The sequence below is a fragment of the Pan paniscus genome, chromosome 2 (genome assembly GCF_029289425.2).
Source record: "Pan paniscus chromosome 2, NHGRI_mPanPan1-v2.0_pri, whole genome shotgun sequence".
Classification (NCBI taxonomy): domain Eukaryota; kingdom Metazoa; phylum Chordata; class Mammalia; order Primates; family Hominidae; genus Pan; species Pan paniscus.
Genome location: NC_085926.1, coordinates 117,759,159 through 117,776,519, shown reverse-complemented (window position 1 = coordinate 117,776,519; position 17,361 = coordinate 117,759,159). Strand labels below are relative to the sequence as shown.

The window sequence follows — 17,361 nt, the reverse complement described above, 5'->3', positions numbered from 1 at the left end:
CAACCTCTGCCTCCCAGGTTCAAGCGATTCTCCTGCCTCAGCCTCCTGAGTAGCTGGGATTACAGGTGCCTGCCACCACGCCCAGCTAATTTTTGTATTTTTAGTAGAGACGGGGTTTCACCATGTTGGCCAGGCTGGTCTCAAATTCCTGACCTTAGGTGATCCATGCCCCTCAGCCTCCCAAAATGCTGGAATTAGAGGCATGAACCACCACACCCAGCCTAGTTTTCCTTATAAAGCATATTACTGGTGGTTGGTAAGACAGATTGTCATATTACATTCGGAAGACTTATTCTATTCCTGTCTTTTAAAAGTTTTTTTGTTGTTTGTGTTTGTTTTTTAATCAGAAAAAATATGGCACAAAAAAGTTGATAAATTGAACTTCATTGAAATTGAAAATGTTTGTGCTTTCTACACTATTAAGAAAGTAGAAAGATAAGACACAGACAGAAAATATTTTAAAAATCACATATCCCATAAGGGACTTGTATCCAGAATATATGAAGAACTCTTACAACTCAATAATATAAATACAAATAACCCAATTTAAAAATGAACAAAAGATTAAAATAGATATTTCACCAAAGAAGCTATGAATGACCAATAAACATGTGAAAATATACTCAAGAATATTGATTATTAGAGCAAGGCAAATTGAAACCACAAAGAAATACCTCTTACAATACACAAGAATGGCTACAAATCAAAAAGATGTAAGAATCGGCAATAATGTGGAGAAACTGAGCCTTTATGCACTGCTAGCAGGAGTGTAAAATGGTGCAGCCACTTAAGAAAACAATCGCTCAGTTACCTAAAATTTTAAACACATTCACCATAACTCAGCAATTCTACTTCTACATATCCACCCAAGAGAAATGAAAACCTATGCCCACACACAAAAACTGCACACAAATGTTCATAGCAGCATTATTCATAATAGCCCAAAACCGAACCCACATATTCATCAACCGGTTCGTGGATCAATAAAATGTGGAATGCACCTGGAATACTAATATACAATGAAATTCTATTCAGCAGTTTAAAAGAATGAAGGATACATGCTACAGCACAGATGAACCTTGAAAACATTCTAAGTGAAAGAAATAATACTCAAAGACCGCATTTTGTATAGCTCCGCTTATATTAAATGTCCAGGAAAGGCAAATCCATAGAGAAAGTAGATTCGTGGTTGCCTGTGGCTGACAGTGGAATAGAGAGTGGCTGCAAATGAACATGAGGTTTCTTTTTTTTTTTTTTTTTTTGAGACGGAGTCTCTCTTTGTCGCCCAGGCTGGAGTGCAGTGGCGCGATCTTGGCTCACTGCAAGCTCCGCCCCCCGGGTTCACGCCATTCTCCTGCCTCAGCCTCCCGAGTACTTTTTAGAGCATAGAAATGTCCTGGAATTAGATTTTGATGATAGCTGCACAACTCTAAATGTACTAACAGTTATTCAATTGTTCACTTAAATGATTAGACTTTATGATACATAAGCTATCTCTCAATAATGCTATTTTTAAAAATAATCAACTGGACATTTCTGGACATTCCAGAAATTAATAGTACAATATCTGAAACTGACAACTCATTGGATGTTTTAACAACAGATTGAATCAGCAACAGACAGTGATAGTAAGTTCAAAATTAGGTCAACAGAAAATATATAAACCGAAGCACAGAAACAAACAAAAAAGAGCATTAAGAAAAGAACAGGGCGTAAGAGACACACGAGACTCAGTGACATAGCCTAACATATGTTACGGACACAAGAATCGGACAGAAGCAATCTGGGAAAACACACTTGCCAAGAAGTTTTTGAAACCAATGAAAGGATTAAAAACACACATACCTACCCACACATCGTAAAATTGCTGGGAATTGATGACAAGAAAACTAATCTTACAAATACCCAGAAAAAAAAAATTAACCACAAAGAAATAAAATTAAGATTAATGGTTGACTTTTCAGTTGAAATTGTAAAACAGAAAAGACAATGGTTAATATCTTTATTGCTATCCAAGAATTTGACCAATAGTTTAATTATCCTTCTATTGTAAAGGCAAAATAAAGACATTTTCAGACAAAGACTGAAGAATTTGTTGCCAGCAAATACTTGCATTACAAGTAATACCAAAGAAAGTTGTCCTGGCAAAAGCCAGTGGGGAGCATGGAACTTCAGGAGGGAATGTGGAGAACTAAAAAGGGTAAATATGTGGGTGCATATAAAACAATATTGAAGGTTTAAAACTACAATAATAATAATGTCCTGTATATGCTATCTTTTAGAGATATGTATGTATGTATCTGTGTGTGTGTAGATACGTATATATATAGAATTGAAATAGTGATGAATTTGGGGTTGGAATTATTTTCATTTTCTCCTCTATAATTGTCTGTATTTCCTCAGTTTTCCCTTTCCTCTTTAGAGTAAGAGTCTGATGGCTGAATGCCTGGAGGCTGACACCCCAGAGCACCACCTAAACAGCTTGAAGAAGGAGGTATGGTAGACGCAGAGGAAGGGCCGTGACACCTCCTGCCTGGCCCACTGAGCTCTCCCATAAACAGGTTGTTCCTGCTGCTTCCTCATGAGGCCATTTCCTTTCTGTGAATGCTGATTTTCAGTATAAGATCCCCTGTGTTTGTTTGGGGGTAGTGGAGGAGCATTAGGACTTCATAAGAATGAGAAGGGGACACACACACACACACACAGCTTTGTGCAGTTACTTCATTTGCTAAGAGGCCCCAAATCCCCTATTAAAGGGAGAAGGGAGGTCTTCCATGAATGACACACACATAAACATGGGAATGACTGACTGTTACCAAACAGGACCCAGCCGGCCTGTTTGCTGGCTGCCAAACAGGCCGGCAGCCTCCTGGAGGTCAGAGGACTTTGTTTTTTGCTCCCGGCGGCTGGAGATATAGTGGGCATTGTCTTGTTGTCATAGTCAGGAAGCCATGTCCTAGCCCTTGCCACTGATGTTGAACTAACTCACTTTACTCACTAACTTCTCTATGCTTAGTGTGCCTACAATAAAATGGAAGCTGCTGAGAGAGGCTGACATGGCTTTGGGCATGAAGAGGAAGAGGAGAGTGCACTGCTGCAAGGGCTGTTGCCATAGACAGATCTGGCAGGGCAAGAAGTGAGGGGAGAGAAGGTGGGAAGGAACCAGAAAGGCAGACGCCACGCTGAGGCTGGACCAGGGGGAGCCCCCAGGAGAGCATGCCCTCCAGAGAAGACAAGTTTGAATGTGGAGGGAAAGAAATGAAGAAGAGCGGTGCAACTGGAGATAGCAATGGAGGAGAATTTGAAAGAAAATGTGTGTGAAGTTTCTGCTACAGAAGGAGCAAGGCTCCCAGGAGTATGTAGAGAGGAGAGGAATAGGGTTGGGAGGGAAGGGAAAAGGGCAGAGCAGTACAAGGCTTGAGTGAGCTCAGGGCTGGACAATGGAGCAAGGAAGGCATGTGAAGCAGCATTGAGGATTAGAACTAGACAGAACCTGCTGGGTGGAACATGACCAATGGAGGACAGTGGGTTCCAAGTAGGCTCAACAATGGGACTCTTGCAAGTCCCCTGTCTTGGGGCTGGGAAAGGAGTCAGGGAGAAATTTCAGGTCATGTCAGGCTGAATGAGACCCTGCTTCAATTCCAGGGACCTGGGTTTTCTGATCAATAGGGGATTAAGCCGTGAAGTGCGGCACACTTGGTGTGAGTGTTTAAGTGATTTGAGATGACTCAGTGGTACAGGGTAGATCACAACTACAAACTAGAAAAAAATCACAAAGTTGAACATGGTCCTCCCCCTACAGAAGAAACATGAGGAAGAGAAGGACTAAAGGGAAGTGCTGGGAGAAGACTTTGGGCCTTGGGGGAAAGTGAGAGGCAGGGAGGTGATCCACTAGTGACCTTTGGAGTCAAATATTTAGAGACTCGGCGTGAGAACACGGGTGAGTGCTGCAGATACATTTGGGCCAAATGGGAATTGGGTACAGACATGGGAAGTGGTCATCTTTAGTGCAAGAAAGAATGAAATGATCAGTAGAAGGTGCAAGACACGGCCTGTTAGGTTGGGAAGTTTAGTGACGATGTAGGGCAAAGGAGAAAATCCCACTATATATTTCTAGCAAAATACTAGAAACGGGAAGATCTACAGGAGAGAAGCCCTTGTCAGGGCATGGTGGGATATAGTTTGAGAAACACAGAGTGAGGGAAAACTAAGGCAGTGAGAATGGGGTGATTGTAGTTTAGAAAGAGTCAAGAAGCCAAGTGAAAGAAATTCAAGCAAAAGAACAGAACCCAGCCTTGACTATTTCCAGGCACCGGCAATGGGAGGGAGGAGGCAGCATTAGGAGATGAGGAAGGCGGATTAACGGGGAGCCCAGAGAAACTGCAGGTGGTGGGCATGTTTCTTAAGAGAGTAGGAGAAAAGAAGAGGGCTGCTGGCCATGCAGAGGCTAGAGAAGAGTCACAAGGAAAGGCAGACACCCAGCAGTGCTGTGTGGTCCTAAACAAGGGAGGCAGGGCTGACTGGCTGAACAGAGCAGGAGACTGAAGGAATTCACAGTACAATGCCTCAGAGCCCTTTTATCTCCCTCTCCTGCCCCACCCTCTTCCCGTCCCCCTGCAGGCACACAAAGCTTATCTGTTACTGAGGCATCCCTTAAGTTCTGCCTACGTTGCACTTTGCCCTGCCAAAGGACTCTCCAGGGTCACAGCCGGAGAGTCGCTGTCTGGGACACAGCTAGTCTCCACTTCTGCACTTGCCCAGCTCCCTTACTGGCCTGTGCACTGACCAACCCCAGCCAAGAGCCAACTCCCCAGCTAGTGGTGTTTGGAAGAGCAATTTCATCTGGTGTTCAGGTTAGTCAATGGGCAAGTAGAGGTGCCCTTTAGTCAGCTTACGTGGGTTCTGAGGCTTACACAATTTGGGCAGTCCTATTTTATTTTATTTTACATTATTTAATTTAATTTACTTATTTTGAGACAGAGTTTCAATCTTGTCACTCAGGCTGGAGTGCAAAGGCACGATCTTGGCACACTGCAACCTGTGCCTCCTGGGTTCAAGCAATTCTCCTGGCTCAGCCTCCCAAGTAGCTGGGACTGCAAGGCATGGGCCACTACACCAGATTAATTTTGTATTTTCAGTAGAGACAGGTTTTTCACCATGTTGGCCAGGCTAATCTTGAACTCCTGACCTCAGGTGATCCATCTGCCTTGGCCACCCAAAATGCTGGGATTACAGGCATGAACCATGGCGCTTGGCCTGGGCAGTCCTATTTAAGAAAAAAGAATATAGGCCAGGTGTGGGGGCTCATGCCTCTAATGTCAGCACTTTGGGAGGCTGAGGTGGAAGGATCAATTGTGAGGAATATGAGACCAGCCTGGACAATATAGCAAGACCCTATCTCTTAAAAAAAAAAAAAAAGGCTGGGTGAGTGGCTCACACCTATAATCTCAGCACTTTGGGAGGCCAAAGTGGGAGGATCACTTGAGCCCAGGAGTTCGAGACATGCCTGGGTGACATGGTGAGATCCTGTCTCTACAAAAAAATTTAAAAATTAGCCAAGTGTGGTGGCACGTACCTGTGGTCCCAGCTACTCAGGAGGCTGAGATGAAAAGATTACGTGAGCCCAGGAGGTCGAGGCTGCAGTGAGCCATGTTCACACAACTCCAGTCTGGGCAACAGAGTGAGACTCTATCTCAAAAAAAAACACCCCAAAAAAACAAACAAACAAAAAAACTCAGCCAGGCATGTTGGTGCATGCCTGTAGTCCTAGCTACTTGGGAGGCTGAGGTGGGAGGATTGCCTGAGCCCAGGAGTTCAAGGCTGTGGTGAGCTAGGATTGTGCCACTGCATTCCAGCCTGGGTGACAGAGTGAGACCCTGTCTAAAAAATAATTTTTAAAAACACGAAATTACAAATACAAAATTACGTACCAAAGAGAATATTTGTAAGAAAGAATGAGAAAAGAAATCACAACAAATGACAAACATTAAAAAGGACAAGTAACAACATCACAGAATTCAGAAAAATGTCATAACACTTTCATTAATTAATTGCCTGGCATGCCTCTATAATGTTTTTGATCGTGTCCTTATGGTAGATAGAATAATGGCCCTCAAAGATGTCTGCACCCTTATCCCCAGAACATGTGAATATGTTTCCTTATATGGCAAAAGGGTCTTTGCAGATGTGATGAGGGTACAGAACCTGGAGATGGGGAGTGTGCTGAATTATCCAGGCAGGCCTAGTCTAATCACATGAATCTTAAAATTAGAAAAGCTTTCCTGGGTTTGATCAGAGAAAGAGACGGAATGTGGAAAAAGGGTCAGATGCTAAGTTGCTGGCTTTGAAGATGGAAGAAGGGGCTGTGAGCCAAGGATTGCCATGGCATCTAGAAGCTGGAAGAGGTGAGGAAACTGATCCTCCCCTACAGCCTCCAGAAGGCAGCCTCCACTGATTGGGCAGAGTTGGGATCGCTTGGCCCACGGTGGTCCTGTCCTGCCTCTCTGCTGCACTGTAACTCTTTAATCTTGCCTGAGTGGTAAGGATTGAGGCTGTTCATTTTCCTTGTGGTAACTCTGGAGGGGAAAAAGTGGACTTTGGCTAGAAGAGAATGGGTGGGCAGCAAGTTTCCAGAGTTACAGTGAGATCTGATTGTGTTAGTCCATTTTGTATTGCTACAAAGGAATCTGAGGCTGGGTAATTTATGAAGAAAAGAGGTTTGTTTGGCTCATTCTTCTGAAGGCTGTACAAGCGTAGCACCAGCATCTGCTTCTGGTGAGGTCTCAGGAAGCTTCCAAGCATGGTGGAAGGTGAAGTGGGAGCCGGTATGTCACACAGCAAGAGGGAGCAAGAGAGAGAGGAGGTGCTGGGCTCTTTAAACAACCAGCTCTTGTATGAACTAAGAGTGAGAATCACTCATTACCGAGGGTACCAAACCAGTCATGAGGGATCCACCCCCATGACCAAACACCTCCCACTAGGCCTACCTCCAACATTGGAGGCCACATTTCTTTTTTTTGTTTTTTGTTTTTGAGACGGAGTCTTCCTCTGTCACCCACTCTGGAGGGCAGTGGCGCAATCTCAGCTCACTATATCCTCTGCCTCCTGGGTTCAAGTGATTCTCCTACCTCAGCTTCCCGAGTAGCTGGGATTACAGGCACATGCCACCACGTCCAGCTAAATTTTTTTTTTTCTTTTTTGAGATCTGAAGTGATTTTATCTGTATTTCCTTCACTTTAAGCCAATCATGAAATTTCACAGTGATTTCTGGGGTGGAGGCAGAAGGAAGGCAGTGTTAAGAATCACTGGGGCTGTGGCCTAGTTGGCCCATGGAGGTGCAGGCAGGGTGGGCCCTCACTGGGGCAGCTGGAGGAGCACGGACTGCCCTGCCGGCAGATTGGTGATGTTCCAAGAGCGAGAGAGCTGGTACGTGATGTCCTCCGCAGCTTCCAGCTTGCACAGCTCCATCAGGCCATCCCCTGCAGTGGCCAGTGAGTTCTGGCCCTCTCTGCATCCTGCTAAGCCACCTGTTTGGCTTCCACTGCTTCTGTGAACTCCTTCCTGAAGGTCAGATGTGTCAAAGACACATCGTCCAGGATGAGCCCAAAGGTGGCTGGTCGCTCCATAAGGTCGTCGCTCACCTGCCTGGAGACCAGTTCTCTCTGGGTGATTAGTTCTCCAGCATCAAAGCGAGCCACCACTGACTTGAGGATCTCAGTAGTGATGGATGGCAGCACACGCTCATCATAGTCTTCTCCGATCCTGGTGAAGATGCGAGGAAGCTGGCTAGTGACAGGCCCAAAGAGGATGCACGGTATGATATTGACATTCTGTAAATCTTTGCTACCGGTGATGACTGGCACATTACGTGGTTGAGAACGGTGGTCAAAGATAATTGGTTTCTGTACCCATGGTATGAGAAAGTGAGTCCCTTACCCTACCACAATGTCCTGTACTCCACAGAATCGGTCAAAGATGACAGTTCTGTGCCCAGCATCCATGTTATATAAGGCAGAGTTCACCATGCCTTCTGCAACAGCTAAGGCCAGTCCAAACTTGCCGATGGACTCAAACACTTGGCAGCTATGTTTTCTTCTGTTGAACCCTCTCACACCTGTTTCCACTCTGAACTCCAAATCTAATTTTTGTATTTTTAGTAGAGATGGGGTTTCACCATGTTGGCCAGGCTGGTCTCAAACTCCTGACCTCAAGTGATCTGCCCGCCTCGGCCTCCCAAAGTGCTGGGATTACAGTTGTGAGCCACTGAGTCCGGCCTAGAGGTCATATTTCAACATGAGATTTGGAAGGGACAAAATATCCAAACCATATCACTGATTTTGACAAGAGACCCATCAAGTAACTTTTTTTTAGGACAGGGATGATCAAAGAATGCTTTTGATAGAAAATGGTATTACTTCCTTCCTCCATCAGAAGAAGACAGGTGTGTCACATGAGCTGTCAACATTGGTGAAGCAATCACACAAGGGGACAAATGGTGTTACATAGGAGTGTTCACAGCCTCCCACCTCTCCTTGTACAGGAGACTCTCATAGATGTTAATCTAGCCTGACGTTGCAGCAGGAGGTCAGTCTGGAGGCCAAGCCCACCCCAAACCTGCTCTCAGAGAAGCTCCTGGTGCCCAAAGAAAGGTCCATAGGCCTTCTGGGGCCTGTGAGGGATGGTGTAATTGCTCTGTCCCAGGGACAGGTAATTCCCTGACCCATTTAGATCCTCTTCTAGTGAGTCTGGATGTCAGACATACAGACAGAGCTAAGTTATAAGGTCTGCTGGCTGGACTGCTGCCCAGGGGGCTGCCATATTCAAAGACACCAAAACATTATTGGAATGAATCAGAAATCAGGTGAATTTTAAATTGCCTCCTTTCCTACCAAAGCAGTCATCACCCTGAGGTGGAGACTTAAAACACTCCTTGACAATGCAGACTAGTATCTGTACGGTGCTCAGGGACACTCACATGCCTGTCACACAGGGCCACTCCAGCCAACCCAACCCTGAGGACAGCCCATTGAAGTTGGCAGACAGAGCCAGAAATGGAAAAATATGTGGTGTAGGGCTGTTTGCAAGGAAGAAATGTACTGTTTTATTATGTGAACACTTAAACATGCCTTCCAAGAAGTTGTGTGGTTTGGAAAATTACACAGAATAAATTACTTATTTTGACCATAAAGAACATAGTACACATTTAAAAGAACATCACTTGCCAACAAGCACATGAAAAAGTACTCAACATCGTTAATCATAAGGCAAATGCAAAGGGAAACCATAATGAAACATCACTTTATATTCAGGATGGCCGCTATCACATAAACAGAAAATAACAAGTGTTGGCAAGGCTGTAGACAAATGGGAACCCTGGACTCAGGTGGTAGGAATGTAAAAATGGTGTAGCCATTATAGATAACAATATGGCAATTTCTCAGAAAATTGAAATAGAATTATCATATAATTCAGCAACCATTTCTGGATGTATATCCAAAAAGAACTGAAATCGGGGTCTTGAAGAGATATTTGTACACTGATGTTCACAGCAGCACTATTCACAATAGACAAAATGTAGAAGCAACCCAAATTTCATCAACTGATGAATGGATAAACAAAACATGGGACATACTACAATAGAATATGAGTCAGCCTTAAAAAAAGGAAATTCTAACACATGCTACAATACGGATGAACCTTGAGGACATTATGCTAAGTGAAATAAGCCAGTCACAGAAAGACAAATATGAGGTATAGTAGTCAAGCTCATGGAAGCAGAAAGTAGAATGGTGGTTGCCAGGGGCTGTGGGGTGAGGGGAATGGGAGTTGTTTAATGGGTAGAGTTTCCATTTTAAAAGATGAAAAACCTCTGGAGATTGGCTGCACAACGATGAAAATATACTTCACATTATTGAGCTATACACTTAGAAATGCTTAAGATGGTAAAATTTGTTATTTGAATTTTACCAGAATTAATTAATTTTTCAATCCTGCTCCTTCTGTATATTTTACCACAAATTAAAAAAAGAACATCACCAAATAAATGTTGATCAAATATTTAAATAATATTTAAATTGAATTTAAATTGAAAGGGAAGCCAAAATAGTAGACTGGTTGGGGTGCCTCAGTCCTGCCCTGTGCATGGCAGCCACAGTGCACTCAGAGAGAAGGCAGGACAGGGAAGCTGTGAAGCAGGAAGGGCCCGAGGAAACAGAAGTTGTGAGGAGGAGAAGCAGCAGAAAGAAAGGAAACAAAGGAAAGTAACATCAGTAGTTGATATGGTTTGGCTGTGTCCCCACCAAAATCTCATCTTGAATTGTAGCTTGCATAATGCTACATATGTGGGAGGGACCTGGTGGAAGGTAATTGAATCATGGGGGCGGTTTCCCCAATACTGTTCTCATGGCAGTGAATAAGTCTCATGAGATCTGATGGTTTTATAAGGGGAAACCCCTTTCGCTTGGTTCTCATTCTCTCTCTTGCCTGACACCATGTAAGACATGCCGTTTGCCTTCCACCATGTTTGTGAGGCCTCCCCAGCCACATGGAACTGTGAGTCCATTGAACCTTTTTTTCTTTGTAACTTACCCAGTCTCAGGTATGTCTTTATCAGCAATGTGAACATGGACTAATACAGTAGTTAAAAGCACTACAATCAGGAAGAAAAAGATAACCATGTCAATTAAACTGCATTTGATCCCAACCTGAGTTCTGAACTACATTTTAATCTCTAGGAGATCAGGGCCCTGGCAGTTGAGATTTTTGCCTTCCTTCTCTCCCATGCCTGCTTCAGAAGTGCCCCTGTTTAAGGTAACCTGGAGCCTGTGCTTACAATCTAAGAGAGTGATGCTCCAGCTTTCAAGTACATACAGATCACCCAGGAGCTTATGAAAATGCAAATTCCCATTCAGTAGGTCTGTGGTGGGTCTGAGCTTCAGCATCTCACAAGCTCCCAGGTGAGCTGATGCTATGGGTCTGCAGTCCACACTTGCAGTAGTAGCAGGACCTAAGACATCCAACTAACCAGACAGAAAATTGGCAGTACACAAACAGACTGGCATGGAGAAGATGATCTTGTCAATAAAAACAACTTTATGGTGCTAGGAAATAAAATAAATAATCAAAGAGATATGTGAAGTGACTCACATTATAAATTGTTGTTTAAAGTCAATATACAGGCCGGGCACAGTGCCTCACACCTGTAATCCCAGCACTTACGGAAGCTGAAACAGGAGGATCATTTGAGGCCAGGAGTTCGAGACAAGTTTGGGCAATACAGTGAGATGCCATCTCTACAAAAAAATAAAAAATTAGCCAAGTGTGGTGACATGTTCCTGTAGTCCCAGCTACTTGGGAGGCTGAGGCAGGAAGAACACTTGACCCCAGGAGGTCAAGGCTACAGTGAGCCATGATTGTCCCACTGCACTGCAGCCCGGGCAAGAGAATGACACCTTGTCTCAATCAAATGAAAATAAATAAATAAATTTGTATAATGATGGCCAGGGATGGTGGCTCACACCTGTAATCCCAATGCTTAGGGGGGCTGAGGCAGGAGGATCACTTGAGGCCAGGAATTTCAGATGAACCTGGGCAACAACGTGAGACTCTGTCTCTACCAAAAATAAATTTTAAAAGTGTCTGGGCATGGTGGCACACACCTGTAGTCCCAGCTATTTGGGGGGCTGAGGCGGGAGGATCGCTTGAGCCCAGGAGTTTGAGACTGCAGTGAGCCATGATCATACCACTGCTCTCCAGCCTAGGTGACACAGCAAGACCCTGTCTCTTAAAATAATAATAATAATAATTTTTTTAAAAGTCAATATACATTTGAGGGTGAGATAGTTCCTTCCCAGGAAAAGGATGTGGGGAGGACATACAGATACATTTAGTCTTCAAATGAGTCAAAGCACAAGCTTTGGAACCAGGTCACTGAGATTATGGGAAGAGAAGAGTGGGCAACTTGAAGTTGAAGCAACAGAGTCTAAGTAAAAGGGGGTAAATGGATAAAAAAACAAAAACCATAATCTTTGGGATAGAAACTCTTGGAGATAGCAGGATTATATTTAATTATGTGTGTGTGTATACATACATATACATACACACGATTACATATATTTAATTATGTGTGTATACACACATATATATACACACACGCATAATTAAATATATATATAATCATCCTACTATCTCCAAGATACACATACACACCACACACACACACACACACACACACACACACACACACATATTAATAGCAGAACTGGCCAGAGGATAAAGAGAAAAAAGCAGGTAAGGGGAATGTAATATAAGAATACTGAATTTCTAAGATGCAGGCAAGTGATGCCTATAAAACCATTGACGTTGTTCAGTGAAGGGAGACATTTGGTGAATTTAACTCACATTTGCACAAGTTTTGCTGTTTACAAAATGATTTCAAAATTACAACTTCATGTCAAGGTGCCTGTGAGGACAGCAGGGCAGGGCTTATCCCAAGTTGAATAAGGGAGTCGGGGTCAGGGAAGTTCTTATTATCCCTTTTGCAAATGAGGAAACTGGGGCTCTGGGGTGTGTTCCAGTTCATGAAGTCAATTAATGACGGAACTTTTTTTTTTTTTTTTGGAAGCAGTCTCACTCTGTCCCCTAGGTTGGAGTGCCATGGTATGATCTCTGCTCACTGCAACCTCCACCTTCTGGGTTCAAATGATTCTCGTGCCTCAGCCTCCCAAGTAGCTGGAATTACAGGTGTGTGCCACCACACCTGGATGACTTTTGCATTTTTAGTAGGATGGGTTTTCGCCATTTTGGCCAGGCTGGTCTTAAACTCCTGACCTCAAGTGATCCACCCGCCTTGGCCTCCCAAGGTGCTGGGATTACAGGCATGACCCACCATGCCTGGCCAGAACATCTTTTCTTTTCCCTTATTCTGATTCTTCCTGTCATGTAAATAGATACATGATGCAAGTTGTTTTTTCACAGAATTCATGGGGGCAAAATGAGGCTATATGTTTTAAATTCTTTATGAAACAAATCAAGTATTATTAACAAAAGCCTCCTCATTGGCCCTGGCATGGGGCAGGCCTCCAGAGGAAACTCAGATAGCCAAAGTCACGGTTTGTGAATTCAAGAAAGAGAAGTCAGCTGCTCTCTTCAGGGGGCCATAAATGAAAATTGGCCTTTATGCTTCCTGGGACTTGGTCATCAGATCCAAGAGGTCAGAAGGTTACTAGACACAGATCAGGGTTGAGAGCTGGCACCAGCCCAGGTCATAAGTACACACAGTACCCTCTTCCAATATTTAACAGGACACAGTGGCCTCTGAGTTAACTGCCTATGTCTTATCAATGCATGTGTAGTGCCAGTATTGCCTGTGGTTTTATAGTTTGACTCTTTGGAACTTACACAGATCCAGGAAAATTATTTCAAACATTACATGAGGGATTTGGATATGTCTCTTTATGTCAATTTCCAGTTGGATATTCAGTTTGTTATATCGATGTTTCAAAGAGGTTCAGCAGGTGTTGCAGGGAACTTTTCCCAGCCCCCTTCAAATTGTGCCACCTAAAAAGCCCCTGTATGCAAGAGAGGTTCCCTACACATTCCTCCTGTCCTCCCCAGGTTGTGCCCGGGACACCAATATCTGAAGTGTGAGGGCAAGAGTCTGATGGCTCAACAAACAGAATGTGGCAACCACACTAAGAATTTGAATTAATGTTGTCCACGTTCCCTGAATTTATTGTTCTTTTTAATGGAAAAATCATGGGTCTGCATTCCAAGGGTCCTAGTGGCTATTGGATCATCTCTGCTTCTATCACCCTTGGGATGAGCTATATAATTAACTATGGAGATACGATAAGGAAATTAATCAATGCTTAATAGCATTTAATAAAACTCAATATTCATTCATGATTTAAAATTCTTGGTTAACCAAGAGGAATAGAAGAGAGCTTCACTAACTTGATATGGAATAGTTACTAAACACTTTTACGAGGTATCTTATTGGAGAAGCATTAGAATCAATCTCATTAAAATAAAAAATAAAGATTTTATTGCTGGCACTATGATGGAGAAGTTGGTTACAGAAAATCCTCCTGGTATGCAGCACCTAGAAATACTAAATTTTTAAGAATGTCATTTTTCATGCAGGATTGAGCTGGTAGGAAAGTAAAGGAAGTCTCAAGAGGCCAAAATTTATAAGATTATGCTAAGCCAGAGGCATGAGAAAGGGAAGTCATGATCATCCTGGAGTTTTCTGGACTCCTGTAGGCCTGGGGCCTGGATTTTAATGGGAGAATAGGAGACAAAGCCTGGAGCCTAACCAGATCATAGACTATAAACTCAAGATCCCCTAAGGGTGACATCCTCAGTAGAAACCATGGAGGGAGACAGGTCTATCCCAGGCCTTCTCAGCCTTGGCTCTGGGTAGAGCAAAAAGAAAAGTCTCCTTTGAAATTCTTAACAACAGGCCTGCAATCAAGTAAGTTTGGGTCAGGATTCTCACTATTTGTGTGGCCAGTAGACCCCAAGCTTATGGTGGTCCCAGTTAGTTCTGTCCTCAGGTTCCTGGCAAAAGCAAAAATAAATCCTCTAGAGGAAAACAATTTCAATCTCAATGAATCCCAAAGAGAAGTTTCCAAATGAGTTCATAGTACAAAATAAAAATGGAAATCAGGAACATGACAAGAATGCCTAGGACATCTAAGTGTTTGTAAACAGTATCCCCTAGAATTGTGCAGTATACAACCCACACAACTGTATGCATCACTTCTGAGACTATCTACTTTCATGGCTACTACTCAGCATTATGCTGAATGGCAAAGAACAACCAATAAGACACAAAAAATTAAGGTTTGTAAAGATTGGAAAGGAAGGAGCAAAACTCTTACTATATATAGATGATATGTTTGTCTAACTAGAAATTCCAAAGGAATCAACTGATAAGCTTTTATAACTATTAAGAGAATTCCATAAGGTAACTAGGCAAAATATCAAAACACAAAATAGATTTTCTATTTATTGGGGGAAAAAATCAAGTAGAAAAGGTAAACATTATAGTGGAAATTGGCTCAGGAATAGGAAATAAATACAAAAGGACACAGAAATGGACATGTGTAAGTGGGAATTTAGTACATGATAGAGATGATATTTCAAACAAATAGGAAAAAGATGGACTTTTCAATAAATAGTATTGAAATAATGTATTGCAATAAGTGCCAGGTGAATAAAGACTAACTTTTTAAATAAAAGTATTACAGGAAGGTGCACCAAAGTAGCTTCATAATTTTGGAAGTTGAGAAATCTTTTAAAAATCAGCCTCAAAGAGTAAAATCCAGAAAGAGGGAAACTAACAGATTCAACTACATCAAAATAACAACAACAATAATAGTAAAAATTTCTGTTGGCTAAAAAGTATGATTTAAACAAAGCTTAGAGAGAATATTACACACATATCAAATAATTTGCATTGAGAATAAATAAAAAACTCCTACAAAGAAGAAAAAAAATCTGACATAAAATAAGCTAAGGATATGAATAGGTAATTTAAGAAGAGAAATACAATGGCCAAGAGGGGTCCTATAAAAAGAATGCTCAACTTCATTAATAATCAGGGAAATTAAAATATTGAAATAATGGGTTGTCATTTGCACTAATTCAATGGAAAAAATAATAAAATACTGAATAAACAGCAAGCATTATTTGGAGTGTGGAGGAACAGTAACTATCCTTCTCTGCTGGTGGGAGTACAGTCAGTTCGGGTACTGTGGAGGGCTGTTTGGCAGCCAAAAATTGAACCACATATATCCTGTGATGTGGCAATTCAACGTCTTAGTAGTTCCTCTAGTGCAATACTTGCACATGTCTAGAAGCAGACAAACACAGTGAGGTTCATTGGTAAGACTGAAAAATTGGAAAAGCTTAAATATCTATCGAAAAGAAAACTGCTAAATAAAAGAAGTGTACACTGTGAAATATGACGTAGCAGTTAAAATAAATGAAGTAGAGCTCTATACAGATATGGAAAGTCTCCAAGTCATGCTATTGAGTGGAAAAACAGAATTAGAACAACATGGCAACAGATAGGTTTAATAGTCCATCTATGCATAGATGAACACACACACAGACACAATGGTCTGGCAGTAAATATATCACACTAAGTACTTTTGGGGAAACTGGAGATTAGGATTGACAGAATGGCCAAAGGTGAATTTAGGTTTATCTATACTGCTTTCTCATTTTCAAGGAGCATGAAATCATGTATTACTTTATAATTTAAAAAGTTATTACCTAAAAAACCTAGTCTAGTCAGTTTTGTGGTTGTCTTGGGTTTATTCCATAATAATTTTGGAACAAGTTGACAGCTTTTAGATCAGGAGTTGGCAAACTTTTTCTGTTAAAGGCCAGATAATTAATATTTTAGGCTTTGTGGGCCATACTGTCTCTTTTGCAATTGGTCAATTTTGCTGACTCAATGAGTCAGCTATAGCAGGCACTATTCCTCTCCCACATGGCCTCTAATGATATGGCCAGAGTTGAAAGGATGTTGTAGGGCAAAAACAGCCATATACAATACATAACGAATGGGCATGGCTGTGTTCCAATAAAGCTTCATTTATAAATACAGCTGGTGGGCCAGAGTTAGCCTGTGAGCCATAGTTTGTCAACCCCAGGTTTAGACTTTTATGACATAACTAAAATATTTTTAAAGCGTATTTGTGTACCACAAAATACTTTTTCCCATTAACCAACTGATTAAATAAGCCTCTGAGGCCTCCGTTAGCATCCTTTCAACTCTGGCCATATCATTAGAGGCCATGTGGGAGAGGAATAGTGCCTGTTATAGCTGATTCATTGAGTCAAGACTCAGTGGCCTCAGAGGTGTCCGTTGACCTGTCCTAGATATGGAGTGGCCTTAAAGCAGTGCCCCTGGCCATAGCTTCAGCCGAGCTGGGCCGTAATGTGGAGAGAAGAAGGACTTGGTGGCACTGACCACATGCAGGCAAGACTCGGTTCTGTGGGACAAGGTGCCCTTTCAATAGTAGAGGTAGAAAACTCACTGGTTTGAAGCCAACTCAGCTGCAGCACTGTGCAGGGGTGTGGCAGGTGCTCTGAGGGACCCCTCCTTGAAGTGGTGAGTCCTGGTGACTGTCATGCTGCTGTCCTTGGCCTCAGGGGGCTGCCAGCACTAACCCAGCAGGCCAAAAGGAATCAGGACTGAGTTGCTCCCAGTTCCCATAGTCCCCAGCTCCCACAGTCCTTGGAGGTGGTATTTCCTGGGTCCAGGGACTCCAGCCCTGTAACAGGGAGCTGGTTGTATGTGTGACTTGTGGTAACTCATGCAGTAGTTAAGGCTTCTCCTGTGGTGAT

The 17,361-nt window shown here is 42.7% G+C and overlaps 1 protein-coding gene and 1 pseudogene across 1 annotated transcript in view; both read right to left on the bottom strand.

The window, feature by feature from the left end:
- Positions 1-17,146, bottom strand: part of NR1I2 (nuclear receptor subfamily 1 group I member 2) — a 40,194-nt gene extending 23,048 nt beyond the window's left edge. Inside the window, exon 1 of the mRNA XM_057301870.1 lies at positions 17,052-17,146. Within this exon, the coding sequence (XP_057157853.1) occupies positions 17,052-17,146 (95 nt within the window). The remainder of the gene's footprint in view (positions 1-17,051) is intronic.
- LOC103782725 (prohibitin 1-like) lies at positions 6,122-7,911 on the bottom strand (annotated as a pseudogene).
- Positions 17,147-17,361: the final 215 nt, after the last annotated feature.